Genomic DNA, 19,432 nt, shown 5'->3' on the forward strand with positions numbered 1-19,432 from the left:
TAATTTTAGGCTGTTTATTTGTTTACATGCTACGAAAGACCAGACTTAACTTCGCTTTGTCGTTGGTCGAACAGCCGACATTCCTTTGGGTGGGTTGGGTGCATTGTGTTGCTTTGGGTCCTTGATGTTTGCGGGAACTCATTCGCAACTTTGTTTGGAATCCACCAAAGCGTGCATATATCTACTGCTAGATAGGATATTACAGCATGGCTACAATCTTATGCATAATGCAGATTACAGCAGATTGTAGCAGTTGATTTTCAAGTTACCTGACGAGAACATCTCGATTTCGGCCAAATTCTTGCATCGCGTAACTAAAGTCTTCGATGGCAACTGAACGGTGAAGGTCGTATTGTAAGATACAAGCTATACAAGTTCAAGCTCGCTTAGCCTAGACTTTCATTCCCCGTCTCTGATGCATCATCTTCTGTAGGCATGCGTTCAAACGAAAGCTTTGGGAAATATTCAACAATTTCTTCTCAGCATGCCTCAAGTTTATCAATTGCTAAATGCTGATAAAGGCCTACAAGCTAATCTCGGTTGCGGTGACATTTCTTCGGCAAACCATCGAAGGATAGAGGCTGAATCGCCACATACTATTCATATTCGACAGTTCCTCGTAGTGAAATGTATTGGATAGTGAAAAAGCTAATTACTCTGCTTCCCGACTAACATACACAAATGGAAGTTATGGTGATTCTGATAGAAAGAAACGCATGATCACACAGTTCAATCTATTAGAGCATTACAGAGGCAATTTACCGTTCAAAAAGCAAAGTTATTTCAGGGATAGGAGTGAGCACACGGTCTGTACTATGGTCAGTGTAAGCAACACCACTGCAGCGATAATCGAGAGGACTGCCCATGGGCTACTGCAGTAGTTGCGCTTAAACGTTGCCTTCCACTTGTTATGAGGCTTTCGGCAATGCGCGTCGAGCTCGCCTCTGAGGCTAGAGAAATAGGTGTTACTTGACCTCTGGAAAGTCTCCTTGCACAAGGTGTTGATTAGGTCCGCGGCAGCATTTTCATTGCCGAGCCAATTCTCTATGATTCCCTTGTTGATCAGTAACTTTGCGTCGTCTGGGGTATTCACCAGGTGATCCATGAACGTCATGTAGTCAATCAGATAACGGTCGTTCTGGTAGTAGCATTGCTCGAAGGCGATAATGTTCCGGAAGCAGGATTCTGTCGAGTAGTAAAATTTGAGGCGCGGAATTTCGAGCTTTCCTTTCTTAAATTTAATGTCGAACAAGCGCTGGCTTGTACCTAAGAGCACGGATGAGGAAGTAAATAGAGAACGAAACAGGATCAAGCAGCTATTCAAATTTGGATAACACTATGACACAGGTCAACTCCCACCTCTTTTCAGCTTGACTCCAGCCGCCACCAGCTCCGTCGCACTTGGGATGAACTTTATCTCGTCCTCGCTCTCGGATGGTGGCTTCCTCGCCGTCGGCAAGTACAAGAGCCTGATTGCGTCAAGGAAGTGCTGCACCTCCGACTCCATCACTGCCTCCGGCAGCTCCTCAATATTCGTCGACGGCCTGAAGAACCCATATGCGAGCTCGAGCAGCCCCGACAAGTGCTTCTGGTGCGATCCGTACGCCATCTCGAACAGCCGTTCGATGGCGAAAAATGGCATCTGATTCTCCAGCAGCGTCATGTCACGGCGGACTTCATCGAGTATCCGCGGCTTGCCAAAGATCCGGTCACCATCCAGCCTCCACCTAGGGTTCTGGAACATCAGGAAGAGCTGGATCACGAAGAAGCCATCGAGCAGCGTCATCTCGGCAAACTCGTCGGAGTCGAGTTCAATTGGTCCGTCGTAGCAGCTCCGGATGTGATCCTCCCAACACCTGATCCTCTCGAAGCAGTCCTCAAGGCGGATGTTCATGTTATGCCGGAGGAAGCTCTGCAAGTACCGCAGCTTGTGATCTTCCATCCGCTTGAGGCCCGGATCGTTGTGGTGATAAGGTCCAATCGCTATGACTCGCGGCATGTAGGCCACTTCGTAGCCCTGCCGGAGCTTCTCTGGCACACGGAATATGCAGCATTTGGAGGACTGCGAAGGTAAGTTACGGAGCTTCTTTCGGATTGACCTTGCCAGTTTTTTATTCTCTGGCCTGGAGCAGTGTTTGCCGTTGCTGTGGTCTTCATTGTTGGGGCTCTCAATAGTGACTGATACGTGAGCAGATCTCTCCAGCTGCTGCCTCGGTGCCCATGGTGAGCCGCCGTTGCTCTTCATGGCGCTCATGGTGGTTTCACTTCGGATTCAGGAATAAGGAACTACGTTCAGAGCCCTTGTGAATAACGGATGGCAAGCAATGCTCTCAGCCTGATAACTTGAGCATTGGCTTAGATAGAGTGAGCTGGAGATGGAAACAGGGTTTGTGATAATTTGCAATTTAAGAAGGGATAGCGAAGTCGATGATTCAGTGGTCAATTAGACCACCGTGAGAAAACGATCAATCCAAATAAAGTTTAAACATGAGAAAAGATTTCTCCTACCTTGTCCTACCAAACATTCTATGTGACAGTCTTCGGTGCCGATCATCGTATCGGACCTTAGTCCAGCACACCGACGAGGGCCCAAGTCGGGACTACCTTCCCCGGTTCTGAGGAAAAATAACTCCAACCATTGCATAATCACATGCGACTTAGGCTCATTTTATTTTGCGAAAAACTACTTCTAGTGAAATTTTTTTTTGGCTTTTTTTGGCATCCGTTTCACGGAAAAGAAATGAGCCGAGAAAAACATTTTCTGTTGATGGAGAAAATACCATCAAAAGTGGGGAAAAATATTTCCTCTTTTCGAAGAGAGGAATCCATTCTCCCTCGTCTCTCCTCTCTCCACTTCTTCACCTTCATTTTCTTTTTAATTATGTTAAACCAAAAGTCAATTTTTATTTAACTTTTAATATTTTTTTATCTTTTAATAATGTTTATATTTTTCTTTTTTCTTTTTTCCTTTTTTTCCTTCTTCTTAGTACAAGCGCCGGCCACAGCGACGCCCGGTGAGCTCAAGGCTTGCCGGATCTCGGCGAAGTCGAACCGGCGAGCTTGAGCCTTGCCTATTGCTGTCGCCGGGCGAGTTTCAAGCTTGCCAGTGGCCGTGGCCTGTTGGTCGCGGTAGAGGAAAGAGGAAAAAGAAACGAAAGATAAAAAATAGTTAAAATTTTGAATATTTAAATTATGAATGGAGAAAAATAAAAATAGAAAAGAATAGAAAAAATTATTAAAAGAAGTACACGGAGAAAATTGATTTGCCCTATCAAACGGTGATAAATATTTTTCATTTTATTTTTAGGTTTCAGCCCAACACAGGAAAGTATTGCCATTTTTCTTGAAAATAATTTTCTAAAAAATAATTTTTGACTTTCTGGTAGGTTCTTCACGGACAAGAAAAATAGATGTAAAACACGAGCTTGCCCTTGCAAAAGCCGGGCAACCAATGCCACGGGCTCGGGTGTCCAGCTTCTTTATTAATTTATTCTGGGAAGTACAACAAGTCTTTTTGTGGGGACCACCGCAAAACTCATACGAATTTAATACAAGTCAATCATATCCTTATGCTTTGACCAAAAAAAAAAAAAAATCATATCCTTATGCTAAAAAAAAGGGTTGAAAGAGCTTCTTTATTAATTTATTTTGGGAAGTACTAGAAGTTTTTTCGTGGGGACCACCGCAAAACTCATACGAATTTAATACAAGTCAATCATATCGTTATGCTAAAAAATCATGTCCTTACTCTAAAAAAAAGGTTAATAGAGCTGAAAATTACAATTCACTGACGTTGATTATCTCCCTTTTTTTAATTTAGGCTCTGTTCATTTCGTAAAAAATAACTTGAAAAGAAATATTTTTCGGATTTTCCGGCATTCGTTTCATAGAAAGTCAAGGAAAGTCAAGGAAAAAATTTTCCACCCATGAAAAAAACACATTCAAAAGCGAGAAAAATAATTTCCTCTTTGAAAATATTTTTCATCCATAAAAAAAAACACATTAAAAATGGACAAAAATGATTTCCTCGTTTTGAAAAGAGAAAAACATTTTCCCTCATCTTTCCTCCCTCAACTCTTTCACATTATATTTCTTTTAAATTATTGTAAAAGCTAATTCTAAATTTTTTAAATATTCTAATATTTCTTTTTTTTCCTATTCTTATTTTTTCGTTTCTTTTTTCTTTCTATGCCAGCCGTCGGCCTCGGGTGAGCTCACCTCACCGGATCGGGCGAGGCCAAGTTTGCCAGCCTCGGGCGAGAGGTTCTAGCAGATCGTTGGTTGTCACCATGGTCGGCAACCAGCTGAAGAAGAAGGGAAAAGAAAGAAATAAAAAAGAATTTTTTTAAAAGATAAATAAAAATAAAAAAAATTAATGAAAGATTGCACGGAGGAAAATAAAATCCGATTTTCTGTTATAGAAAATATTTTTCAGTTAATTTTTAAGTTTTAATAAAACATCGAAAGATATTGTTATTTTCATAGAAAATGACTTCTTGGAAATATTTTTTGAAAACAGCACATTTGCCACGAAACAAATAGAGCCGTAGTTTGTGTGCGTGAGGTATAAAAGAAGACTCATCCTTGTGTCCAGTAACCAGAAGAGTGCAGTTGAGTTCAGCAGCCGACACTTTCTTCTTCTTGCCTTTTTAAGTCATGATACACGAGGAAATCAAATACATTTTGCAAAATTGTTCCGCAAAAAATAGAATATAGGATACTAACAAAGTAAAAGTCTCAATAACAAATATATCCAAAAATGCAAATTCAGACGAGTAGTTCTAGATTACATAATCATCGATGGACACCATGAACGACTGCATGATTGCGCGAATACATACATCAAGAAAAACACAGAAACATACTTGTCGGTATTGGTTTCTTAATTTTTACAATCTCAAACCTAACCTATATATTATGGAAATTAATCCGATTATTAGGTTCCAATTCTATCCCGAAAACATGCGCACCTAAAAGGCTAAGACAGAGATACACTTGAGTTCAGCAGCTAGCACTTTCCCCTTCTTTATTGGTCATGATACCGGAGGAAATTAAAAGACGTTACAGTAACTATTCAGCAAGAATAACATATGCCCCTCAAAAGTACATTCCCAGTATCAAACTTGATGCTTCTTCTTGGACACGGAATTGCCTTTTATGCTAAACTTCAACTTGTGCAAAGGAGTCCTGCGATAAGTTTTCAGTTCATGCCGGAGGGTGCAGAAACCAGCGTTCTTCGTCCGAAAACGGCTCTCGTTTCCGAAGCTGTTGAAAAGATTTGCCAATGCCTCATCGTTCCCCGTCACCGTCTCGTCATGCCCCGACCAGTCGCCGATATGGATTATCTTTTTCTTGATCATCAGCTTCGCATCAGCTCTAGTGTCGATGAGATTCCCCAGAAAGGCTACATAATCGATGAAGTAACTGTCATCTCCATAACAGGAGCGCTCGAAAGCCATCACGTTTCTGAGGAAAGACTCGATTTCGGGAAATAGCTCGAGACATGGGATTTCAAGCTCACCACCCCTTGAGAATTTGATCTCGAACAAGCAGTTGCTCTCGCTTTTCTTGAACTTCACTCCTGCTGCTCGAAGCTGCTTCGCCCGGGGCATCGGTTCTATCCTCTTTGACGGAGAGACTCGTGCCACTTTCTCGGTGGGCAAGTACCAAGATCTCAAAGCATCCAATAAATGCTTGACATCGCGTTCAGAGATCCTATCCCATTCCTCTGTGAGATTCGCTCCGACCTTGAAGAAATCATAGGCGAGCTTCAGCAAAGATGGGAGTTCTCCCGATTGAGTCCCGGCTGCGAAACCGAACAAGTCTTTGAGAACGAAAAAGGGGAGTTGATTCTCCATCAAACTCAAGTCCCTTCTCACTTCGGCGATCATCACCTTCTTTTGCGGGTCGAAGATGATATCGTTCGCGGCCCTTCTTTTCGGGAAATGATTCAACAAGAACAGCTCGTCGATGAATGCACCATCCACAAGAACCATCGTGACGAAATCCCCACTGTCGAGATCGATCTTCTCCGAGTAACACTGGCGAGTCCGGTCCTCCAACTTCTGGATGGCGGCAAGGCACTCTTCCAACCGGTTCGGTTGCTGCCCCAGAAAGCTCTCGAGGTACCTCAACTTGTGCTTCTCCATTGTCTTGCTCTGCTTGCCGCGGTGGAACGGGCCGATGCAGAAATGCTTGGGCGCGAAGGCCTCCCTGTGGGTCTTGCGGATCTTGTACGGGACGGCGTGGATGCAGCGGTCTTCGGATTCCGCAGATAGGCTCTCTAATTTGCTTCTTAGATAAGTTACGAGTTGATTGTGGTGATTGCCTCCTGCAGGTTGATGGCGATGCCTGCCCACTGCAAAGTTTTGCCTTGCTCCTGCCATCATCCTCTGTTTCTTCTCAAACCTCGGAAAGAAATTTTACTCCTCAGTCGATCAAGAGCAAAAGTCTTCACCAAAATCCAGTCCAAGAAAAGGGTATTCCACGCAAGGATAAGCCCATAAATTAGATTTGGCCACTTTCTATGCAGTGAAATTATGGAATTATAATAAATAAATAAATAAATAAGCTGCTAATCTGACAGTATTATCATTATTTTTAATCCGATAATTTTTTAATTAATAAGTATTTTATATAAAATATGAGATAATCATGAATGAATTTACGATCAGAAATAATTAATAGTACCGTCAGTCAGATTATCAGGAAAATATTTTCATAAAAAAAAATAAAAAAGGAGCAGCAATGGCGGATTCTCACATGCATTTGTAATGGTGTCAGATTTTGTAGGCCGACCTACCCACATGACCATGGGTCGGATTATTAATGCACGACACATGTCGTCCGGGTCCTACTTGCCCTCTCTTCATTTGAAACTTTTAGAAAGTGGGACCAGGCAACACGTGGCGGTAGGTGTTGGTGCTTTGAATGGCCCTGCCTCATGGTGATCCGAAAGGACTAGCCTAAACAATAATTTCTCTCGTATCATCATGATTCACCACCTATCACGGTCCATAGTAATTGCACTAGTCATTCTAAATTAATTTTCTAACGCATATTGGATGGAGCTGGCGAAAAGGCTGAGCATAGTTTCAATATAGAGTTAAGAATGGATGAATCAGATCGGTGAAAATTGGTCCAATTTCAAGTTGTAGGGCAGTAGAGTAGGGTCCACGTTCTAAAAATTAGGAAATCTGTTTCGACGGGCAGGTTGCTTAAAACTCAAAACCTGAAACAAGTCGTGGTCTTTTAAATGTTCTATGCATTCGCGTGATCCCGCGATATTTCATAGCATTCAATGATGAGTGTAATATGATATCACTAGTCTGAGTTTCTATTTTGGATAATATCCATGATCGAGACTTTTATTTTGTTAATATTTTATAATCTTGGTGTGTCTAAATATGAATTGTAGTAAGTGAATTGCAGCAACAAATGGTGATTATTTAATGTGGTAGTTCACTACAATTGTTCAATTAAGAATACATCCTGAAGAGCTTGCAAGAGTTTGACGCAATAAGTCTTGGTCTTATGATTTTAAATTCTTTACAAGAATTTTTTTTAATGAGAATTGTGAAGGCTAAATATTATCGGTGCGATTGGGGCTGGAAAATACTAGGAGTGTTTAAGTGACTCAAGTGCGCTTATAATATTTCTATTTTACAGCTTAATTTATAATTGAATCATGTGTTGCTCTCCTCATGAAATAGATCACACCGATTGAACCATATAAACCGGTGCCCAAATCATTTCCCCATTTTGTTTATTATTGTCTACGATAACTTGTTTTCACAATAATTGATATTAGAGCCAAACTCAATTGACCCATAGGTAACCAATGACAATAGAAGAAGGAAAAGAGAAATTGGCAGATTTGAAGGGAAATAAATTTTGGTTTTCGGAAGATAAAGATTGAGGATTATCTGTTTAGAGGAATCTATACTTACTAGTATATAGAAGGAAGCTGGAGTTGATAAAGCAAGCTTCTTTGGACTTGCTATATAGATGGTCGTTGAATGTTATTCGACCAACGTAATGTCATGTTTAACATCATGAAAATGAAGATCATTGCGGGGTTGATGAATGCCCTGGTGAACATGTATGGGAAGCCTTCTACTATCAATAAGGTATATTTGATGTGATGTTCATTTCACTTAAAGATGGAAGAAAGTGTGTTGGTTGCTTAACAATGTATTAAATGTGGTTATTAGTCAATGGAGTTTGGTTAAGATTGACATTAATGATGAGGTATGTGATTTGATTCTGATAATAATAATACTATAGTTATTTGAAGTGAAGACATCTATGAGAAAGAATTTGATGAACATGTATTTTTTGGTTAGAAGGTGAAGGTAAAGGATGAACTAGTATAGGTGTTAACAAGAGCAGTGCGAACCTGAAGGACGTAGTCAATCTAGGACCGACAACATTGTCTATTAGAATTGTGGCATAAGGACATCGAAGGGGTTGCTCTAAGGTGAACAATGAGAAGGGTGAGCGAATTAAAGTCAAGTCTACTAATGATATTTTTGCAATAGCTGAAAGTAACTCATATAGTGCTGATTATGTCTTGTCTATCACTTAGATTGGAAGTTTGATGGATTCTAGTTATTTGTTACACCAAAAAATGTTTATTAACATGGATAGTGGAAAAGTTGGAGAACAAGGTTGAGTGTGATGCCGTGAGCATTGGAGATTTTAAAATTAGAATACATCTTCGTATCCTAAGAACATTGTCTAGATTGAGACATGTTCAAAATTGAAGAAGAACATGATTTTCTTGTGTTAGAATGCACGTGAGTTATGTTAAAGAATTCCCATATCGGAGAATTGATGTGGTGTAAAATAGTTAATTTATCCTAGTTTGCCATAACTCATTGGCTTAAGCTATTAAGTGAAGGTGGATCCAATTGAATATATTGACGGACTCGAACTTGGGCTTCCTCTTGGCGATCTCTCTAGGTGAATGTATCGGATTTCTGCTACACGTTCTCAACAAAGGATATCAAAGCCTATGGTTGCGGTTTCCAGGCAGGTGGGTGTTGTGATGTAGCAATGCGTCCCGTAGGATGAAGTTGGGCGTTGATGGAAATTCAACTTGAGATAAGGTAATGCAAAAGGATACCCGAATTAAGAGAAAGCAGACCTAATGCTAGAGCTCACACATGAGGAAACAAATGTTAGGATGCACGTGTGACTGGTGTTAAATAAGTCCCACATCAAATAATTGATGTGATATATAGCAATTAATATATCCTAATTGGCCAATAACTTATTGAATTAAGCTTTTAAGTGAAAGTGGATCCAACTTGATATGTTGACGGGCTTAGATTTGGGGTCCCACTTGACGATCTTCTTAGGTGAATGTATCGGACTCCGTTTGGACGCTTCCAACACCTTGAGTTTCCCGAATTTAGGTAGATCTCAATGTGAAATTCTGAAGGTCATTCGAAGTATCCTAGTGATAATGAGAAGAAGTGAACGTAGTGGCCTGTATGAGCTTTAGAGGGAAACATTGACGGATTTTGTCGCGGTGACATCGTATACATCCGTTCGAGAGTTTGAATCACGTAGTATTCGTTTAGGGCACATTGGCAAGAAAAGCTTGAATTTATTGAGTGAAAGGAATCTTTTATGCGAAATTCCAGAGTTGATTCACTTGGATGTTCATAGGTTGTTGCAATTCCCTTCGAGGAAGAACGCCGAATTTACGCTAATAGTTGTGGATGACTACTCAATGAGTTGTTCGTCTTGAGGAAGTTGAGCACCTTCATCAAAATGGAGACTGGTAAGACTATCATACATGTGCAGATCGATAATAGCATAGAGTTCTACTTGAAGCTGTGAAACAAATTCTCCGTGGAAGTAGGCCCAATTAGAGGGGGCCATTTGGGCCCGTGGGCCCGGAACCGGCCCGTTGACCGGGCCCACGGTTCCGGAAACGTGGGAACCAGCCCGGAACCGGCGGTTCCTGGCCGATTCCGAACCGCCAAAAAAAAAAAAAAAGGGTGGGCCCGGGGGCAGAGAGCCGTTGGGCTCTCTGCCCTCGGGCCCCCCCTCTGCGCCCGGGGCCCGGGCCCCCACCTCCCTCCCCCCCTCCTTTGGGCCGTTGGCAACGGCTCTTTGGCCGTTGCTTTACATTTAAAAAAAAAATATTAAAAATGATTCTTGCCTATAAATGCATATGCTTCCCCTTTCATTTTTGTCACAAATTCTCTGAACAATCTCTCGAATTCTCTCCGAAATCCTCTCAAATCGTTCAAATTCTCCCAATTCTCTCAATCCCGACTCAATTCTCTCAATCGGATTTTCGATCAATTCTCTCAAAAATGACAAGTGGAAGCAGAAATGCCGACAAGGGCAAGATGGCTATGGGAGATTCCGAGTATCCTATTCATGAATACGATCCTCGTGAGTATGCAAGTTGGGAAGACGACGACGATAATATCAACTATGTCCCGATTCTGAACGTCGAGCACATCCCAACACAAGAAAGTCTTCATCCTCCCACTGGTGTCGAAGAAACGTCAACGGCAAATGAGCCGGAACGGAAGGGCCGAGATAATATATCGGACTTGTGGCTACACTTCGACAAGGTACGTGATGAAGTCGAAGGTAAGTATAATGTAAAATGTAAATATTGTTCGCAAACATATAAATTCACGAAAGGAGACGGCTACGGAACATTCCGTCGGCATTTGTCGAAAAAACATCCAACGCAAGCGGGGATCGACAATACGCAACAACAAATTTCCGGGTACGCCACTTCTAAGCCTCATCCTTTATTTCGTTTCACCGAAGCACTCTATAAACAAACATTAGGTGAATATGTTGCCCTTGATCATGCTCCGTTTAATACTGGTGAAAATTTTAATATGAAATATTTGATAAATACTGCGTTGGTTCCGCAAGCGCCAACTATTCCAAAAAATACTCTTAAACGCGAAGTTTTTCATCTTTATAAAAAAGGAAAAAAATCTTTAGGAAAATTTTTTGCGGAATTCAATAGACGTGTGCATATAGGTAGCGATATTTGGAGTGATCCTTGGTAAATTCATTCTTATATGGGTGTCACGTGTCATTGGATAGATGACAATTGGATGATTCAAAAAAGACTTATTGCATTCCGAGTTTTTGATGAAAGCCATTCGGCTCATAATATTTATAGAATAATTAGGCAAGTTTTAGAAGAATATAATTTAATAAATAAAGTATTTTCAATTGGTTTTGATAATGCCGCCGCAAATACCGCTTCTATTCCCGAATTAGAAAATATTTGCAAACCCACTTTTGGCGGACAATTTTTTCACATTAGATGTGCTTGTCATGTTTTAAATTTATGTGTACAAAATGGTTTACGAACTCTTGACACTTCTCTCGCCCCAATAAAAAGTGCAATTAAATTTTTATGGAGTCGTCCCCAATGTATGAAATCATGGGGAAAATTTTGTAAACAAAATGGGAGAAGGCCAAGAAGATTTCCAAAAGATATTCCGACTCGTTGGAATTCTACGTACGAGTTGCTTCGGCAAACTTTTGAATATAAAGATTTATTATGTATGTTTATTTCACAAAATATTCCCGAAATTACTTTACTTCCTCAACATTGGGACGTTTGCAAGAAAATTTTAGATATTTTGAAAATTTTTAATGATGCTACTAAGACTTTATCTGGTATTTATTATCCTATAACGCATTTATTTTTAATAGAGTATGTTAATATTAGTAGTGTTTTTAGTGAATATGAAAAAGATACCGAATTAGGTCAAACTATTTTAGTAATGCGAGAAAAATGGTTGCATTATTATTTGCAAATTCCTCTTGTCTATTTAGTTGGTATTGTTTTTGATCCACGTATTAAATTAGACGGTTTACAAGATTATTTGAATGTGTATTATCATGATTGTTTACATTTGGAAGATTCAATAGATATTTCAAATATATTAGGACATGTTAAAGAATCTATAGTAGCATTATATGGAGAATTTTATAGTAGATATGGTTTAAGTAATTCTGGATCTTTACAATCTACCGCCTCACGTAGCGAAGGTGGTAGTTCACTTAGTAGAGGGTATAATATGCTTAAGAGTAGGCAAAAAAAACAAAAAGGGGCAACATGTAATATTTCTGAATTAGAAAAATATTTAACCACTCAATTTGAGTTTCGTGATGCGTAACATAGTACAGATTTCGAAATCCTCAAGTGGTGGAAGAGTCACCAAATCGAGTATCCAGTTCTCGCCCTCATCGCTCGTCAAATATTAGCAACCCCTTCTTCAACGGTTGCAGTTGAACAAGCATTTAGTTCTGGAGGATTAATTTTGGACTCTCGCCGTTCAAGATTAAGCCCGGACTCTGTGGAAGCTCAAGCTTGTGTCGGCGATTGGACGAGGGCGAAATATCGACACCAAGAGTTAGATCGTGAACACGAATTTTTTAGCGATGATGTTGGAGATACCACCGCCACGGGTACCACAACGGGTAGCGACGATTGGCGATGAGGTAAGTTGGGGTTCTCAAAGGTAAAAAGAACTACATGGGCTTTGATTTTTCTATCCCCAAGAAGATATGTAGGCCGCTTAATGATAATTCATTAAGTTCAAGCCCATTCCTTCTTTTTTTTTTTCCCATATTTTATTACAATGTACAATTTAATTGTATTTTATAATTTATAATTTATTATATTTATTTTATTATTTATTATTTTAAAAATTATTATTAAAAATGAATCGGAATGAACCGGCGGTTCCGAAGCGGAACCGGAACCGGCCCGGGAACCGGCCCGAAACCGCCATTTTACACGGCCGGTTCCGGTTCCACCTTTTCGTGGAACCGGAACCGGCGGTTCCACCGAACCGGCCTCCCTTAGGCCCAATGAAACACCGCATTAGTGTTAGCAAACCACAAGAAGTATATTGCGCGGAACCCGAGCTAAAGAGCATCAAGAATTGTCTTAGTCAAGTTCTTGGTCTCTCCTGTTGGCTTCAATTTAGCCATAAATGATGAAATGTATGTTGCGCGGACCAAATAATCGAACAATAAATAGATAGAGTAAGAAAATAAATCGGACACCGGATATACGAGGTTCGGTTGTAGAGACCTACATCCACGAGGAGATCAAGAACGAATTCCACTATAGAATGAGCGATACACGGAGATTACAGACCAAACTCGAGTAACTCAAATACTCTCAATGTTTCTCAGCCCCAATTACATTCAAGAATGCACACAGTGTTTAGTCTCTAATTCATAATGAAATAATCTCTTAATCTCGCAAAGGAATTACACAAATCTAACCTCAAAATTTAATCAACTTCGACACTTGAATTCTTGATGCAATTCTACGAACAAAAACTTCACTCGTCGGATGAACGGCACGAAGACACGCACAAGCACTCACATAAGCGGCGCTTCAGCGATACTCAATGACCAAGTTATCGCTTGCTATTATATATGCAACCTGGGTACACGTGAAAAACAAAACCACTTCTGCAGGGATTAATTCATGTCTTCAATTTGCTCTTATCTTTTATTGACCAAGTCAACCAAGCAAGTCTAGCTAGGATTATCTTTTTTTCTGATCAACGCCATCATGAGAAAAGAAGTCCACAGCCAGTACACAATGTAATTCGTCCAACCATAATCCAAGCTTCCTCCTTTTTGTTTATAGGCTGACAACTACACGGAAATTAGATTTCCGTAGTCTACAAAATCTAGACTTATTTTGAGTAATCAAACATAATCCAACTTTTGGATTATAACACCGAACAAATAACGTAGATTTTTGAGCCACATATTTCAATGTTGACAAACTATAATTCATCTTTGGGTCAGGCATTCTTCGTGAATTCAAACTCGAGACATATTTTCAACAATGTACGTGGCTTATAAGGTCTACCGTCTCATCTGAGCCCTCTGGTTTGGTCTACCTGTGTTTGCATGATTTGTTTGTGATAGCCGGTCAGTTTCTACTCGTGAATGCGTGGATGATACAACCGAATTTTTCTGGCTAAAGATACTAATCTAGTCGTGCATTGCGGGTGATTCTAAAATAGTCCGAAATGGTCATTTTCGCTGTCATTTTCATGGACCTGCTAATCCTGATCCCTCCGTCCTCGTCTACAAAAGATTCAATTGCAACGTTATTTTCTTGGAAATAAAAACAATCAAGTGGGTCATTGAGAACCAAAGTCGAATTCATTATTGCGTATTCTATTACGTGTTCATATTGTTGATCTCTAGCCGGCACAAGGCTATATCCTCGCAAGTAAAATCAGCAGAAAAGTCAGGAAGCTTGTGCTTTGACAAATAGCCTTTTCAACAACAGCAAAGTAGCTTTCGGATTTTTTTTTTTTGGTCAAGGCGGATTGCTTGTTGAGCGTTTAATGTTTATCCCAAGATGCTGCAATTCTAAACTTCTCTACTTCCATTTCTAACTTACCACAACATGCTAAGTGAAAATTGACACACTAAGGTAAAGTAACGAATCAGCATTCAGCTCACTCATCGCGCAACCTATTGAAGTTTCCTAATCGGGAATGATATAGAGTAAGAGCAATTGTCAACTTGGAGTGTTAGGTGTAACGACAAAGTTATGGACAAGAAACTACGGTTTTACTCTGTGGATCGGAGAAACGACCATCAGTACAAGATCTAACTATAAGAAAAAAAGATGAATCGAGTCATCTGAAGTGTAAGCGAGCAAAACATTAACTGCTTGCCATTCGTGCTGGAACAGGAAACTAGTACAAAATGGACATCCAAGATGACGTTACGACATATCAGCATGAAATCGTACATATCCGAACTTGTGATGCGAAATATCAAACGAAGTTCATATTGCTCAAAGAGCTACGAACTCCTAATTATTGCCAACCGAAAATTCGAACTTACACTCCATGGTGAAGTTAAGCTGCTACAATATGCTCAGATGCTGCCATAAATGTTCTTTGTGCCAAAAGGAAGGATGTCCAGTGAAAAGAGTTCGAAAAGCCCAAAAAGAGAAGTGAAATAAAAGATGGCGTGGCCATTAAAGATGACTCAAGGGGCCGGCAGTCTGGCCGCATTACATGTTCGATCTCTTTCTTGTTGTGGCCCAAACACGCGATTACATTTTGTAGTGCTTTTGTGTATGACTGTGAAAATAGATCTCCATACCTCCAGTAAAAGCAATGCTGGATCATTACCCAGCAAATGTGGGCATTTTTCACCGTTTTAAGCTATATTCATATGCACCAAGAAAATAAAATCAACTAAACAGTTCTCATGCATCGGAATTTACGGAAAAACTCAGTTAAAATACATTACAAGTGCCAAAACTTATGTACGGCGTTCCTTTTAGTGCAAAAACGTTCAAAACAATCACTTAAGTGCCAAATTTTTTGAAAAATCATCACTTCAGTGCCAATTTCAATTTGAACTAACGTGACTTGTCGGAAATTTGACGTGGTTTATATTTTATTAATATTTGAGCTGACGTGGCTCGCCGGAATTAGCACCGATGTGAGCGTTATTAAAAAAACTTGACATTTAAGTGATCGTTTTAAAAGTTTTTGCACCGAAGTGTTCGTTTTGCAAAAAATTTGGCACTAAAGTAAGTATTAAACACAAGTTTTGGTGCTTGTAGTGTACTTAAGCCGTAACACACTTGTTCGAGAATGTTACTTCGCGATAATATTTTTAAAAGAAGTATAAAAACCCACTCGAGTACTTTCTCGGTGAACAAAAGAAAATGCAACTTTATGTGCTTTTTTGTCCCTCACATCCTTCTCTTTAAAAATTAATTTTTTTCAACTTTTTGTTTTGTTGTTAATGAATTAGCAGTTAACCACGTAAGGAAAATACTAATCTCAGCTAACCAAAATGAAACGAAAACAAAATTAAACAATGAAGAAATGGAAAAGTTGCAACTCAGTAACTAAAAATCCACTGTAGATGTATGTGCTATTGTCTTGAGCGTTTTGTCGAACTCTTTTTTTTTTTTTGCCAACACATTATTTGATGTCTTCATTTAATTTGTGACAATCGCACATACATCTACAGTGGATTTTCAGTCAATGAAAGATATTTTCATTACCAACAACAATCTATATCTAAACATATTCGTGGATGATTTTCATTTTTTTATTTTTGTAAGCGATAAAATTTTTAGGAAAATATTTTCTAAATTATTTATTTTTTCACGAAACGAATGGAGCTTTATACCTAATCAAAATACAGGACTCAAGCCCTTAATGTACATAAATTCCAACGCAACTTTCAGAATCATAGTAGCTCATTTTGATATACAGCTCTCTCCATCACCCATACACATTTCTCCAAACTATCCGCAGAACTCAGTCTCCATGAAAAGAACAAAAAATTGTTGATTATTTGATACGATTTATGCTAGGTAAATTTTACAAACAGAAAGCAGTAAAATGCTTTTCATTATTGTTAATTTACAACATTAAAACTCATTTAAATTCAACGTCAATCGTTGGAGAACGAAATTTGTTCTAGCATGTCTTGAGTTTGAGTCCGTGAACAAACTCGACCCAAAATAAAAAAGGAAAATCTGAAAGTTGAATATTTGTGGACGTCCATTATGGGAATTTAGATTCCCTACTCGGCTTTGGAGTGCAGACTTTAAAAAAAAGAAAAAAAGGAAACTAGATATTTGGAAGAACTCATTCTGTAATTTTGCAAACAATCCACCAAAATTTGCATATATCTGCTGCTGGATATAATGTTATGGAGACGATGCAATCTTAAGCACAAATGCAGATTGCAGCAGTTGATTTTCAAGTTACCTGATGAGAACGTCTCGATCTCAGCCAAATTCTTGCACCGTGTAATTAAAGATAGGAAGCTGCTAGTCTCACGGTCTAATAGCACAATCAATTATTTTTTTCCACACAGATCTCCTACTCAATGAGTACTTTATGCAAAGCACGCGTTGATAGTATGTGGATCTACGATTGATGTTGTACCATTCCCGACAGTACTATCAGAGAAGCATTTCCTTTAAAGATATACGGTATCTGAGAGGCAAAGGCACATTTGTAACCTAGTAACTATGCTAGTTCAGGTTCACTTAGCCTAGGCTTTCATTCCCTCCGTCTCTGATGCACCTTCTTCTGCAGGCGTGCGTTTGAGAAAAACTTCGTGCAGTGTTCAACCATTCCTTCTCAACGTACCCCAAGTTCACTAATTGCTAAATGCTGATAAGGACCTACAAGCTAATCTCGGTTGCGGCAACATTTTTCCGGTCGAACCATCCTTAGGACAGAGGCTGGATTGCCACATCCCATTCATATATTCCCCATTTTTGTCGCCGTGAAATGTATTGGTATGGAAAAGCTAACAATTCTGCGCCCCGACTAACAAACATAAATGGATGTCCGCTGATTCCGATAGATAATGACGGATGATCACACATGATTCAAGCAAAACTTAGAGCATTTTAATGGCAGTTTACCATTCAAAAAGAAGAATTATTTGAGAGATAGGAATGAGCACACGGTCTGTGCTATAGTCAGTAAAAGCAACACCACCCCAGCGGTAACGGAGAGGACCGCCAACGGGCTGCTGCAGTGTTTTCGCTTGAACGTCGCCTTCCACTCGTTCCAAGGCCTTCGGCAATGCGCGACAAGCTCATGCCTGAGGTCGTGGAAGTAGGCGTTTCTCGTCCACATGTAGGTATCATTGCAGAAGGCGTTGAGTAGGCGCGTGGCAGCATCTTCATTGCCGAGCCAGTTCTCTATGATTCCTTCGCCGATCAGCAACTTTGCATCACCAGGGGTATTGATCAGATGATCCATGAAGGCCATATAGTCTATCAGATAACTGTCGTCCCGGTAGTAACATTGCTCGAAGGCGATAATGTTTCGAAAATAGGATTCCGTTGAGTGGTAAAGACGGAGGCACGGGATTTCGAGCGCTCCATTCTTGAATTTGATGTCTAATAAGCACTGGCTTTTACCTGAGAGCATTGTTTGTAAAAGATGACGAAATAAACAGAGAACGAAACAGAATCAAATTCAGAAAAACAAAAATGAAACAGGTCAACTTTCACCTCTTGTCAGCTTGACTCCAGCTGCCGCCAGCTCGGTTGCACTTGGGATGAACTTGAACTCTTCATGGCTCTCATATGGCGCCTTCCTGACCGATGGCAAGTACGAGAGCCTGATCGCGTCGAGGAAGTGCTTCACCTCTGACTCCAATAGCCCCTCCGGCGGCTTCTCAATTTTTATCGCTGGACGCAAGAACCCGTACGCGAGCTCGAGCAGCCCCGGTGTGTGCTTTTGGTGCGATCCGTACGCCATCTCGAACAGCTCTTGGACGGCAAAGAACGGTATCTGGTTCTCCAGCAGCCACATGTCCCGGCGGACGTCATTAATCATCCACGGCTTGCCAAAGATGGGATCTCTGGACGGCCTCCACTTATAGTTCCACTGCATGAGGAAGAGCTGGATCGCGAAGATGCCATCGAGGAGCATCATCTGCGCAAACTCGTCGGAGTCGAGGACGATCGGCTTGTTGTAGCACTTCCGAACCTGATCCTCCCGGGACTTGATCCTCTTGATGTAGTCCTCGAGACCACACCTCCCGTTGTACTGGAGGAAGCTTTGCAAGTACCGCAACTTCTGATCTTCCATCGGCTTGAGGCTTTTATTGTCACGGTGATAAGGTCCGATTGCGACGACGCGGGGTGTGTAGGCCTCTTCGTTTCCACGCCGGAGCTTATCCGGAACGGTGTAGATGCTACAGTCTGCGGATGCTGCAGATAGTTGCTTCAATCTGTTGGTTATTGAAGTTACGAGTTCATCGGGATGATGGTCACTTGTAGGTGTTGGCCCTGTTCCTGCCATCCTCTGTTTCTTCTCTGCCTCAGAAAAATTGCCCTCCTCAGTCAATCAAGAGCAAAGGTTTGAGCAAAATCCGGCGCAAGAGAAGGCCATTCTGTGCCAGAATAAGCCCAGAAATTAGATGTGGCCTCTTTAATGCTGAGCCATCAAGGAATTAGCAGCAACAAAATAAATAAATAAATAAAAAGAACACAAACAAAGGAGGAGCAGGAATTCAGACACAGGGTTTGGCTGGTCTGACTTCTGGGCATGGCCGGAAGTGGACACCACTGATGATATGGTTTCGTCCTCGTACTCTCTGCAATTTCACACTTGTAATGGATGCACAAGTCATTTTCAATTAAGGGTGCCTTTATTTGAGTGAAAGGGTCTATTGAGAAATAATTTTTTGGACTTTTACCAGTTTGATTCGTCGAAAATGACATAGAATTGAAAAGTACTTTCTGGTTAATTGAAAATTCATGCATAAGACTGGGAAAGTGAATTCCTAAATCTAAATAAATGAAAACACTTTTCGAAATTATTCCTTTCAAACTTTTTTAGTAGTTCAATATTTTATTATTATTGCTTTTATTCCGTTC

General features: G+C 40.3%; 3 protein-coding genes across 3 annotated transcripts; all 3 read right to left on the reverse strand.

Annotated features, from left to right (window-relative positions):
• Window positions 1-678: 678 nt before the first annotated feature.
• Window positions 679-2,347, reverse strand: LOC115743548 (UPF0481 protein At3g47200-like). The gene is made up of 2 exons (XM_048277634.1): window positions 1,360-2,347; window positions 679-1,266 (listed from the first exon to the last, which is right to left on the reverse strand). The coding sequence occupies exons 1-2, from the start codon at window positions 2,252-2,254 to the stop codon at window positions 779-781; spliced, it is 1,383 nt and encodes a 460-aa protein (XP_048133591.1). The 5' UTR covers window positions 2,255-2,347; the 3' UTR covers window positions 679-778.
• Window positions 2,348-5,117: 2,770 nt separating this feature from the next.
• LOC115743474 (UPF0481 protein At3g47200-like) lies at window positions 5,118-6,386 on the reverse strand. Its single transcript, XM_030678264.1, has one exon. The coding sequence runs from the start codon at window positions 6,384-6,386 to the stop codon at window positions 5,118-5,120; it is 1,269 nt and encodes a 422-aa protein (XP_030534124.1).
• Window positions 6,387-17,395: 11,009 nt separating this feature from the next.
• LOC115743547 (UPF0481 protein At3g47200-like) lies at window positions 17,396-18,993 on the reverse strand. The gene is made up of 2 exons (XM_030678383.2): window positions 18,059-18,993; window positions 17,396-17,965 (listed from the first exon to the last, which is right to left on the reverse strand). Exons 1-2 carry the CDS (start codon window positions 18,852-18,854, stop codon window positions 17,478-17,480), a joined length of 1,284 nt encoding a protein of 427 aa, XP_030534243.1. The 5' UTR covers window positions 18,855-18,993; the 3' UTR covers window positions 17,396-17,477.
• Window positions 18,994-19,432: the final 439 nt, after the last annotated feature.

Source organism: Rhodamnia argentea, chromosome 4, assembly GCF_020921035.1.
Source record: "Rhodamnia argentea isolate NSW1041297 chromosome 4, ASM2092103v1, whole genome shotgun sequence".
Taxonomy (NCBI): Eukaryota; Viridiplantae; Streptophyta; class Magnoliopsida; order Myrtales; family Myrtaceae; genus Rhodamnia; species Rhodamnia argentea.